The sequence below is a fragment of the Lemur catta genome, chromosome 8 (genome assembly GCF_020740605.2).
Source record: "Lemur catta isolate mLemCat1 chromosome 8, mLemCat1.pri, whole genome shotgun sequence".
NCBI classification, from domain to species: domain Eukaryota; kingdom Metazoa; phylum Chordata; class Mammalia; order Primates; family Lemuridae; genus Lemur; species Lemur catta.
In genome coordinates this window covers 58,500,213-58,513,215 of record NC_059135.1, presented here as the reverse complement: position 1 = coordinate 58,513,215, position 13,003 = coordinate 58,500,213, and the positions used below count along the sequence as shown (strand labels likewise).

At 33.2% G+C, this 13,003-nt stretch overlaps 1 protein-coding gene across 1 annotated transcript in view; it reads right to left on the bottom strand.

Moving 5' to 3' along the window:
• Positions 1-13,003, bottom strand: part of SCN7A (sodium voltage-gated channel alpha subunit 7) — an 82,786-nt gene that overhangs the window by 41,969 nt on the left and 27,814 nt on the right. Inside the window, exons 7-10 of the mRNA XM_045559277.1 lie at positions 9,005-9,211; positions 8,665-8,734; positions 6,205-6,346; positions 2,821-3,027 (exon numbers count right to left, since the gene is read on the bottom strand). Coding sequence (XP_045415233.1) covers positions 2,821-3,027; positions 6,205-6,346; positions 8,665-8,734; positions 9,005-9,211 — 626 coding nt within the window. The remainder of the gene's footprint in view (positions 1-2,820; positions 3,028-6,204; positions 6,347-8,664; positions 8,735-9,004; positions 9,212-13,003) is intronic.

The following is a 13,003-nucleotide window of genomic DNA, read 5'->3' as shown; positions in this document are numbered from 1 at the left end:
AAGTGGTGAATAATGAGTTCTCTTCCTCAGTGTTGAAAAATCAAGATACGAGTGAATATAGATCCAACATTGCAGCTGGAACTCTTCAATGAGGATTAAACTTGAGAATTCATGAGACACATTATATGTCTGGTGCATAGCTGCTATTCAGTAAACATTATATACTGCTGCTATTGTTCTTATAATTATTTTAATTATCCCCAAAAATAGTCAAAGACTTATGAATTTTATGCTGATAGGTTTTTCTCTATTGGGACAGTTGTACCTTCTTGTGTTCCCCATAATTAGCTATTGACTTTTTATAATATATATCACATGTAAATTAAATATTATAGGGTACAACTATAAGAAAGTTTAATATCTAGTTAAATATTTTGGCTAGTGCTACATTTCCTACTTTGGAGACTAAATGTCAATTTCTCATGTAAGATATTGTCATAAGGATAATGTAATAAATAATGTATGTAGTACATTTAGCATTGAATCTGGCACATAGTAAGTAAGCAATAAATATCACATAATATTAATATTATTATATTGTAATGAGATAATTTGCTTCTAAAGCATGAGTTTATTCAAAGACAGATTTCCTTTCCACAAAAATCAATCAGTCTTATGTGGATTGCTGAGTATGATAGCTTGGGTAAAAGCTGTCTTTAATATGATGTATAATATTGATATATTATAATAATTTTCATTAATATTTTTCATAACTTTTTTAGTTATTTAGTATAGTCTAAATACGGCTTAGTGCTTTACATGCATTTATTTCATTTAGGCCTCACAACAACCTGTAGGACAGGTACTATAATTATATACATTTTACAGATTAAAGAAGCTGAAGTTTAGAAAGGTTAACAGAATTCACAAATATCGTACATCTGTTAAGTGGCTAAAATGCACCGAAAACTATACTTATCTGGCTGTAGACCTGTGCTTTTAACCAAGATGATCTACTGCTTTCCTATAATGTGAGAATAGAAAGCATCTAAGTAATCTCCCTGTAATACCAGTGTTGGAATTGGAATCTGAGTGACATTAAATCAGATCAGTCATCTAAAGTGTCCTCATTATGTTCCACTTTAAATTCTTTTCTCTCCAGTGTCTTTTTTTTTATTTGTAAATAAAAAAAGAAAGAGAAAATGAATCTTGTAAAAATGGTTTATACTCTTACTTCTGAGAAAACTCTGTATGACAAAATGTTCTAGGACTCTTCCAGGAAAAGTAATTCTTTATAATTGAAAATTTTTAATTAAAACCAGAAAGGCTTTCTGTGATCCAGAGCAGAAAAATGAATGGAGATATTGGGAAATTGGGAAATATCCAAGTTCTTCATAAGCAGAGTTAGTAGAGCATTTCATCTTAGGATAAGAGAAGTATTGTTATGCTCTTGGATATATATGAGTGTATCCATAAGACCTTAAGATTCTGAAATGCCACTTCAGAACAAATTACACATTCAACATATCACTCAGACCCTAATCATTCAATCTGAAGGACCCTATTCATTTCTTAGAGAGAGAAAGATGTTGAAATTTGTTTTTCTGTGACTTACTCATGAGTAATATAATGGCAATACTCAATAGCCTCTTTTTATACATGTTTTCTTCACACAGCCCATAATTGCTTCTTGTTCAATGGTATGCATGTCAGCATGCATCAAGTCATTCAGTATGATTCTACATCATGTTATTCAGGCCACACTTTTTGAGACAATGGCTATCTAAAGCTTCTTCACTGAAGATGATTTAATGAAAAGGTTACATATAAATATAGGGGAGTTAACATTTTCCCCTTTTTGACTTAGACGGGACCTTTGGTATCAATGAACTTAGGCAGCTTTACTGCCCATTCCACTTAGTGCCACAGTATGTGTTGGTCCTTTATTTTCCTCATCTCTTTTTATCCTCTTTATATGGGAGGGTTCTGGGTATGGCTCCTCTCTATCTCGTGTCCTCAATCCAGACCCTTATCCCATTTACCAGGAAGGTAGTTTGAAGACGAAGTGAGAGATAGCCAGGTCCCGCAGAATATAAGAAAGCTTCTTCTGGTTGCTTTCCTCAGTCCTGTTCTTTCTTTTAGCACACTTATGGCACAGTTTACATCTTTAAAGATGACTTTCCCTAACTTCCTTAACGCTACTTCTGCCAACACTTTCAGATTCGTAGAACAAATTTTTGGCTATGAGGCTAAAAATATGAAAAAATTATTCAAATGCAACATTACAGTAATAGAAAATTACAGTAAAACATTATTAAGTTTAACTAATCATGGAATTAATGATTCATGGATAAAATAATTCCCATATCATGATGCACAGTGCATTTCCTCTTGAAAGAATCAGACAGCCAAGAAAGTACATTTTTTATCTTTTTAAAGCTTGAGTCCATTATTTCAGTGCTTCATAATTTCTAAATTATGGAAGGCACTATCAGTTTTGAGTTAAACACCGACATTTTCCAAAGTTAATTCTAATGTGCTATCTGAAGTAGCTTTGAATTAATAAACTACACCTGTATTAAGAGAAGTCAAATTCTAAAAACATATATATCTACAGTTTATCAGCTGTAATAATACATATTTTGGAAAAAAAATGTATAAATTAAAGAAATCTTTAAAGATGCTGGTTACTCTTACTACAGGGCATTAAGGAGGGTAATGTCACGTAGCAAGAGTGGGCTCTCTTATTGAAATCATTTTGGATCTTCCGATCATGTAGCACACACCAATATGAGCATCTCCCAGAAAGTAATATACTAGAAGACTTTGAGAAAATATCTCTAGCATCGTGACTCTAAGAAGCATTAAAAAATATTATACCTGGGCTGCTTCATTTCCTTCTTGAAGCTCTTTTATAGTCTGTTGAAATTTTGTTTCAATCTTCTTAGTTTTTTCAGCAGCTGTCTGCTTTTCTTCTTCATAGGCCATAGCGAGTATGCCCAAGAATAAACTTGCCATGTAAAAGGCAAACCAAAAACTTACCACAACAAAAAATATCATGTAGATCTTCCCAGAAGCATAAAGGATCTATGGTAGGATGTAAGACACAAGAAGGAAATGTTATTTATCTTGCTGTATTTGCCCATATTAAGATTAAAAATGATATTTTGTTATAAAAATTATTTAGCCATAAGTGAAATGAAATCACAGGACAGATTAAGCACTGGTTCTACCTGAAGAAGTAAACAAAAAGCTCCTTAGCTTTAGACATGTGTGCAAGGTTTATAAAACCAAGGGAAAAATTTAGTAATTACGTTAATTAGGGTGAATATTTGACTTTTTATGTTTTCTTACCCATTTCATGTTGAGATATATAAATATGTAAGAAAACTGTAAAGAAATACATTAAGATAGAAAAAAATCCAAATTAATATTAGTGATTTCCCCTGGGTCAGAAGGAAGCTGATATAATCAGAAAAAACTTCCAGAGAGCCTCAACTGTCTAGATAATGCTTTATTTCTTAATATGAGTATATGGAAGTGTGTTATAGCATTTTTGTAAGTTTTGTATACAAAATATTTCATAATAGAAAAACAAAAAAAATAGAAAAAACACCCTGAAAGGAAAATTATCATCTCTCAATAAAGAAGCTGAACAGTCTTGATATGGTTATTTTCTTTACAGTAGAATCTTTAAATACATGAAGTTTAATAAAGTCAGAGAATGTTTGGAGATTACTTTCTTCTGAACATTATGCAAAAATCACAGCAAAGTGCAAAATCATGTCTATACAAGGGGTGGGAAGCAGAAATATCTGTATGGATGTCAGAGTACCTGCTTTGGTGAAGAACCTTTTGACAAGCCATATGAGAAAGTCATATAATTGATTTATATAAAGTCATTGCAGTGGGTGATATTTATGGATAGAAAAATATAAAAATTTATATTTCCAAACTGAGCACTGACTAGCTTTTATTTCATAATAATTGCCTGAGATAGACTAGATAATTTAAAGATTAAAAAAATTATAAGTAGAACATTAAAGATGCAAAATTGTTTGTTGATTTATCCTCATTGATTAAAAGTACATAAACAATTCATGAAAACAAATGGGAATAGTCTAATTAATACCTGCACCCATGGTACACCAACGAGTACTTGAATCAAATAAATATTTTTTGAATTCTTGGAAAATAATAATCTCCAAAACTGTTCTCTGTGGGAATAATTGCTAAATTTCCACAGCCATAATTAGTTCAGTCTAGGGCAATGCTCAAGAGTACAAATTCAGGCCAAATCAATGCAAACTCTATCCACACTAGTCAATAAAACTTGGAGTGCAATAATGAAGGTTCTCAGGACTCCAACACCAGGACATTCCCAGACTGGTTTCCCATTTCACTGGTAGAGGGAAAGGATTGCATTTAAACCAGTGCCAACAAGAAAATTAGCTAACATATTTTTGGGGCTATAAACAGAAAACAAGACCTTTATTAATATATAAAGTGATATAGCGCATAAATATTCACTTGTATTTTTTATTTATTAAAATTTCATTAATCATTTCTATGTGTTAGGTGCTGAGAACACAAAAGTTAAAATAAGAAAAAATATTTCTTCTCTGGTAGTTTATCTCTTAGTGGGGGAAATAGCTGGACAAGCAACTAAAATACCACTATCCAAGGAAATTACAGTGGACTGCAGGACTCCAGTGTAGAATATGCCTTACTCTAAATGGAAAACTTGGGGAAAAGTTCAAACAAGAAATCCTGCCTTTGAGGTATGAATTTCAGGCATGAGACTGAAGGCAGATAGAAGGAAACCTGGATTTAGGCAGAGGGTACACCATACATGGCAATAAGGAATTATGAGAAAAGCTCATTCAGGAAATAGCAAGCCTTTTTCATACTGAAGTAAGGCAGAGAGTACATATTGGGATATTGTTAGGAAGGAAATCTGGAAAAGTGTGCAGAGACTAGCTCTTAAAGGGCACAGTGTATCATGCGTATGGACTTTGAACTTCATCCCATAGAAATCTGGAAATCACTGAAGGATTTTCAGAAGGATAACATGATAAGATTATTTTAGAAATAAGCTTCCAGTGTTATGGAGGAAACACTGATATTTGTTAAAAAGATTGGGAAATAACAATATAAATACTAATCTAACAAAATTAGAAAAATATGGTTTGTACAAAAATATAACTTGTAATATTTTTGTGTATTTCTTTTATTAATACCAATAATACAATTATACTACATGTATGTTTCATTCACTTGTTTTCCATTTAACAACAGATTATGAACCTTTGTCTATGCCCAAAATACATCAGATTATCCTATCACTATTAATGACCAGTATACACACATACATGCCCCATAATTTATTAAGCCAATCAAAACAAATATTGTGTTTATGTGCATTTAATAAAAGAATATTCTACCTCAATTTTAAATACCTTTGGAATTTATCACTAACAGCTTTTTATCTAATATCTCTTATACTATGCTGCTTTGATAATAACATTGTATAGTCTACTGCAATGAAACTTCTCTTCAAATAAAAACTGAATGCCCATTTTAATGAATATTATGCCTTTCTGAGAAACTATGGCACCCACATAATTAGTTATAAAGACAGATTCTCAGAATTTGAATTTCAAGTCTCATTACAGCAAGCCTTCTGTTATCATAATTGGAGCATGACTCAACAGTAAAATGGAATGAGAAGAAATAGAAGAATAAAGAGAATTGGAACATTCTACATATACAATAAACAATTGTTTAATACATGGTAACCTCATAAATTCAAAGAGTTTTAACTGAAGAATTAGTACCTAGAAATGCTCTTTACTTAGTTAATATCAAATGTATAATATCACAGGCTTTGGAGTGGGACAATAATCTGAGCTCTCACTTGTTCACCTGTTGTAAATTTTGGGCAGCTACCCAACCTCATCGAATTTCAGTGTCTTCATGTAAAAAGCAAGTATAGACATAGACACACATGCACACACACACACACAAACCGACTGTGTTGAATTATTGCAAAGATTAAATAAGATATCACACACAAAAGCACAAACCTGGCACAGCAGCCAACATATAGTTTGACATTCAGTAACTCTGGTTCTCTTTTCTTTTGTCCTCAAACTCTTCTCCACATAAAAGTTTAATAAAAAAGAAAATTACATTTGACCATTACTTTAGAAGGGCGGGCATGGTGCCATTCTTAAGTGCAGGGCAGATTCTCTCTGTTCTCACCTGGTGATAAAGTGCTTCGGGGTAATCCTGGGTCATTAACCGAAATAGGGCAAATAAGGCCCAGCCAAAATGGTCAAAATTGGTGAAGCCATGATCAGGATTTATGCCAGCTTTTACACACACATATCCTTCAGGACACTGACTAAAGAAGAGAAAGAAAAGAAACACTGCTTACTGTTAGGTGATTTTCGGGTTATGATCAATTTATAAACATAGAACATCTGTCCATGAATAATAGAGGGCTCCCTCTTCCACAGGAAGTAATTAGTCTTCTCCCAATTTCCAGTCAAAATGCCACAAATCAGTTTGATTTTAAGTTGATGTAAGTGAGCAGTGTTAATTAAGCTAAAATAAGGCTTCACAAGTGGTTTTTGCCAAGCCTTTTTTTGTATTTCTTTTTTCACTGAAAATTAAAATTTTATAATTTTAATTTAATTGTATATATTTGTTGTGTACAACAGGATGTTTTGAAATATGTATACATTGTGGAATGGCTAAATTGAGCTAATTAACATATGCATTATCTCACATACTTATTTTTTGTCGTGAGAATATTTAAAACCTACTGTCTTAGAAAATTTCAAGAATGCAATGCATTGTATTAACTATCGTCTTACTACTCATTATCAAAGGGGGAGTATCTGAACGTCACAGTGAAAGTATAACTGGTGGAAAATAGTACTGATAAAAATAAAACTGCAGTAATAGAGCTTTAATTTCAAATGATCTCATCTCAAACCTTTGGAGCCCATTATTTAAGGGTGAGAAAATATTTATCACATCAATAATTTATACGCAGTATGCACTTGGGGAGATAGAACAGATTAAATATTTATTTCATTTCCTTTCAGGGCATCCTCATAACTTTTATGTACTGAGGGGCTTTGGTGCTGTGGTCACTTATTACAGTAGTGGCCCAATAAATCATGCTTCCCTCTCTCTAAGCCCTTGTGCAGTTCCCTCCCACGTTATTCTGGGTTGGGTCATGTGACTTGTTTTAGACATGTGTTAATGGAACAAGAAGAGTTTTAAAAGCACTGGTGCACTGGGGCTTGCTAAATTGCTGACCTATAGAGTCTGAGTAGATGAAGTTTTGTTGCTGTCCTAAGCCACAAAGTTTTGGAGGAGTTTACCATGCAGCAAGGTATGATCGCCACAGGTGAAACACTGCATGACTTTCTCTTTTTGACTTGAAATACATCACGGCTTTCTGAATATCCATGACCCAGTACCTTCAAAATGCATTTTAGGTCATAGTTGAGTTTGGAATGTACATAAAAAGATTAGCTGATACAAGATGGGACAAAAGAGATGGGTTCACAATTTGGATTTGAGAAGAGAAAGTAAGTGCAACAGAAACTGGGCAAAAAAAAAAAAAGTGCTGAGCATGTGATAAAATGTCTAAATCACTTGAATTTAACTAAACTATATAACTCGTGCTCCTCTCCCCCATGTGCCTAATGTCAATCTGGGCCCCAGAGCCTAAGAAAGAGCTGAGCCTCTGGGTGGCTGCCCAGTCATCCCAGCTGACCAAAGCAACAGAAGGAAATTACATGAGTCACTGCTGAAAAAGGCCCCATTTCTACCTTCTTCTGGATTATAATTTTCATCTGAAATTATAGGACACTAAGACATGAGAGTTTGTCATTTCGCTGAAAAAATATTTATACACACTGTTTTTAAGAACAAGTGTTTTTATTAATGTAAATTATAGCCATAAAAGGTATGTAGGACATGAAATAAGTGAAATAGCAGCATATCTTTAACATTTCTTTTCTCTGAAAGCTTCTGGACAAAGAATAGATTCACATTGTATATGTTGGTAATTCTCACTGGTTCTGAGGCACAATAAAAACAGAAGATCAAATCCTTAAGTCTTAGCTCTGCCATTTGCTAGCTTCTTGACCTTGAATAAATTATTTTGCTAGTCTGCCTATTGCTTTTTCTATAAAATTTGATTAATAGTATTCCATATTGCATACTTCTGCTATGATTTGAATGTCTGTGTACCCTCAACATTTGTATGTTGAAATTCTAACCCCCAAGGTTAGAGAGGTGATTAGGTCACGGGGGTGAAGCCCCCATGAATGTGACGAGTGCCTTTAGACAAGAGGCCCATGAGAAACCCCTTGACCCTTCTGCTATGTGAGGGCACAGCAAAAAGACACCATCTATCTCTAAGCCAGAAGTGGACCCTCACCAGACACCAAATTTGCTGGCACCTTCACCTGGACTTAGCCTCCCAGACTGTGAGAAATAAATTGCTGTTGATTTTAAACTACTCATCCTATGGCATTTTGTTATGGCAGCCCGAAAGCACTAAGACAACTTCTTCACATGGTTTTGATGATAAAATGAGATAATGTAATCAGATGGGAACTGACAGTAAAACCAATAATCATTCAATAAGTAGTACTGACAGGTGATACTGGCCTGATAGAAGAAAACAATACCACTTACCCAGCATCTGTTCTATTGCCACAAAGGAGAGCATATCTTTCTCCTTCCAAATAATAAAAGTTTTCTGTTTCTGAAAAATAGGCAAAAAATGATAGTCTGCATCAAATCTTGAGTTAGCAGCATATCTGAAGTCCACTTGATCTCCAAAGAAGATAAACATCTCTCTTTCCAGATGAGAAGAAAGGAGCAAATATCCTGGCCTTTTTTATTGAGCATCTGATGCAAAGGCCTAAAAGCCTTTGAAGTCCAGCAAAACGTTGAGTGTTCAACATTTCTGGGAAGACTGCTCTGCCTTTAAGAAAAGTTTTACTTTTTGACTTAGATGGCAAGTGATTCTTACCTCGAATGTAATATGGATTTCCGGTTCTGTTGTGCAGAGTTTCATTTTCGTTTTCTTGGGGCCATCGCAGGCATTTATGCTTCAGGTTGCCCATGAAGAGCCCCATTCCAATTAGAGAAAATATGCTCAGGAAAAATAGAGTTAAGATAATGACACCAGTGAGTTTCTTCAAGCAACGCATCAGGATCCCTACAAGGGACTGCAGACCTGAAAAGAGAAAGAGGGTTTTCTTTTTTTGGTAAAATAAAACATCTTAGTAAAGCAGCATTTGCAAACTTCTTCCATGGCAATGTATGCTCCATTGAAACCAACAGCTTTGTGTCTTATAATCTAATTCTCATTATTTAGATCTAATAAATAATCAACGAAACCTTGAGGTTTCTATACTATTGCTAATTTATAACATCTGATGAAATAATTCGAACACAATATTTCAAATTAGTTGTTTGTTTCTTTTTACTATATAAAGAACAACAGCCTTTCTGTCTTGGTTACTACTTCTTATACCATCCACCCATGTTATAAGCTCAATAATGAATGTAAATATATTAGCTCTGTGATGTTGAACAAGTTATTAATACCAGCATTTCTATGCCTCAGGTTTATCATCTTGAAAACGGGAATAATAATACCTAATTCGTATATTATTGTGAGAATTGAATATCTGTTTTTTAAATGACCTCAGCTGATTAGATTTCTTGAGTGAAATAGGATAGGATGGAAATAAAGTCATTCTGTGGCAAAAGAAATGTGAAAATCTAGATTAAATATATAATTTTTCTGGACATTACACTGAAATATGTGTTTATAGCCTGCTTGTAGCACTTGAGATTATACCATTATGTTTTTTTTTTAACTATCAGCAAGTCTTTTGAAGTATTATATTAGAAATATAATAGAATTTCTGTGTCGAATATACAACCATGTTTAAGTGTTGATACATATGTTCAAATTGTTTTTAAGAGATTTTGAACCAGGTGTAAATCAGGCTATAAGCTTTCACTAAAACTGGGGCATTTAAAAAAACATTGTTGCCAATATAGGATCACTTTAAAGTAATTTCTGTGGTTACCATCATAAACTTTAAAAGTATGTATATTTCCATTGTGTACTTATTTGGTAACTGTAATGAGTCCTCTGTATACTTGTATTCTGAAATTTATTTCATATTTTTTGTTAGAATTATTTTTAAGAAGAGTATTTCTTAAATAAGACTATAAAATACGTATACATATATGGATATATACACACACACATATATATGTCCACAGTATACTCAGTTTCTTGTGGAGCTTTAATTTTAGTAGCAACATTTTGTTTGAAGATAAAAACTGTCACCATCAAATTTTTACAGAATTAAATTTATTAATAATTTTCATTATTATCTATCATTCATATTATTGTTAGAAATGTCCAGGTCACATGCCAATCTTGATTTTAATTTTCTGGTATAACTTCCTCTTTCTTTTTAACTTATCATTGTGTTTAGTTATGTATCTTAGAGTTTAATTTTATATCTGATTTGATATTAAAGTTTCTGCCCCCTTGACAGAAAATATTTAACCCAATTGCATTTATTTTTGAAAATGAGCTTTACTTTTGGATATACCTTTACCATTTTATTATTTGATTTCTATATTTTCCTTATGATTTACTGTTTCCTAGCCTTTCTAAACTAATTTTTTCTTTACTATTTTAGAAAAAATACATCTGTTTTGAAAACTTTTATAAAATTAAAGTTCCTATTTTGAATCACATGCAAATCTATACTTCAGAAATAAGGCTGTATCTACTCTAGTCCCACTATATAAGAAAATAACCATATTTACTTTCTCACTTTTCTGTATTCCCATTTCTCAGTTGTTAATGTCATTTAGGACTTGTGTCCTAGTTATACTTGTTGAATTATTATTTTTTTACATTATATATTGTCTTTCATGATTTAGAGGAAGGGTAACATTCAAATCCTTACAAAGGCTTGACAGGAAGCATAAATTCATGCAAATAGGGAGTTGAGGGGATTTGAATGAATACGCCTAATTTCAAAGGGCAGCTGCTCCCCAGCTACAGCAGGTGGTTTCCATTCAGAGGCACAGGTGAATGCATGCTGACAATTCATCCAAGTTAACTTAGATAAAATGACCAGAATTTTTATAATGTTGGTAACTATTTTAAAGTTTTCTAAAACACAAACAAAATATATCCCTAGTTCAAGAATAACCTGCAGATGTCCATGTTGTAACTTCTGATTTATAATATTTTCATCCTATTTTGCAACCCACTAACAGAAGTAATTTGTAATCCATTCTCTGTTGAAATGATTTCAGAGCTCATTGCAATGAATTTTGAAATGAAATCTAATATTATATTTTCATACATTTTTCAGCAGATATCTGGGAAAGACACACGTGTACAATTTCAGGACTTTTGCGTGGCTGAGGATATCTTTCTGTTGACTTCACATATAAAAGACAGACAGATATAGAATTCCATGTTTCAACCTCCCTGCCTACACTCCCCCCACTGAAACTCCACTGCCTTCTCAAGTTTAATAGTGCCAAGAGGTCTAAGGATAACTTTTCCATTAAACCTGCTTCTCTGATTTTTTGTTTGTAGGGTTTTATAATACTTTTATTCTTCAATGTTTTAAATTTATGAAAGTTTATAATATGTAAATGTATTTTCTAGTTATTTTTTAATCTAGTACAAGATGGGTATACTCCAGTTCATTTGTAAAGTCTTTCTCCAGTTAATAAATCTAGATTTTTTTCTACTGTATTTTTGAATAATTTGCCTTTTACATTTATTCTGGCCTTTTTTCAGAATCACCAGTTATCCATAAGATGGAATCAAGTTTTCTCTCCTACATTAATCCATCCCATTTTTTATTCTACTGTATTAATACAGAACATCCCTAGTCTTTCATTACACAATTATGCTTGTTTCATACACTAATTTTTTACTGTTTCTATTACCATTTAATATTCACTAGAGTATTATAACTTTTATCATATTTTTGTCTTAAAGTTATTTGTGTTTGCCTATTTTATCGTCACATTTTCATCTTCTTGGGAGAGTCAAAGTTTTCTTCTATTGAGACTACAAAATAGATGTTTTCTATGCCTTAAGCTTAAGATGCTTCTATGCCTTAAGCACAATATTTTTTTTAAAGAAAGACGATTAGTTTCTTTATATTAAATAGTATGCTTGTTTTTCTCTATTGCAAAATATTTTCATACACTCCATATTGCTGGTATGTGCCTTGTACAGTATCCCTTGAAAACACAGCGGTAAGTCCCTACTGGCCTCTGAACTCCAACACTACTGAAAGAATTCTTCAAGTATTAACTTAAATTCACCTGATTTCTGTTATAATCCTTACCTCTGATCCTAAGATGAAAATGCAGGTGATGCAGTCTTTCATTCTAGTAACTATTTGTAAGTACTAGGGGAGCCAAAGTTCTGGAAATTCCTACCAGGGTCAATCTCACTACTTGTTTCCTTCACTAGATGTGGTAAAGCTGCCGCCACAGACCATTTTTTAAAAATAGCTTTATTTACTAGCACTCTGGGAGGCCGAGGCTCAAGGTCAGGAGTTCGAGACCAGCCTGAGCAAGAGCGAGACCCCTGTCTCTACTAAAAATAGAAACAAATTATCTGGACAACTAAAATATATATAGAAAAAATTAGCCGGGCATGGTGGCACATGCCTGTAGTCCCAGCTACTCGGGAGGCTGAGGCAGGAGGATCGCTTAAGCCCAGGAGTTTGAGGTTGCTGTGAGCTAGGCTGACGCCACAGCACTCACTCTAGCCCGGGCAAAAGAGCGAGACTCTGTCTCAAAAAAAAAAAAAAAATAGCTTTATTGAGATGTAATTCACACACCCTACAATTCACCAGTTTAATGTGTACGAGTCAATGTTTTAATATATTCACAGGTTATGAATCCATCACCACATCCTCCAATCTGCTTGTCTGTTTTGTTCATCCTCATCTTCAAG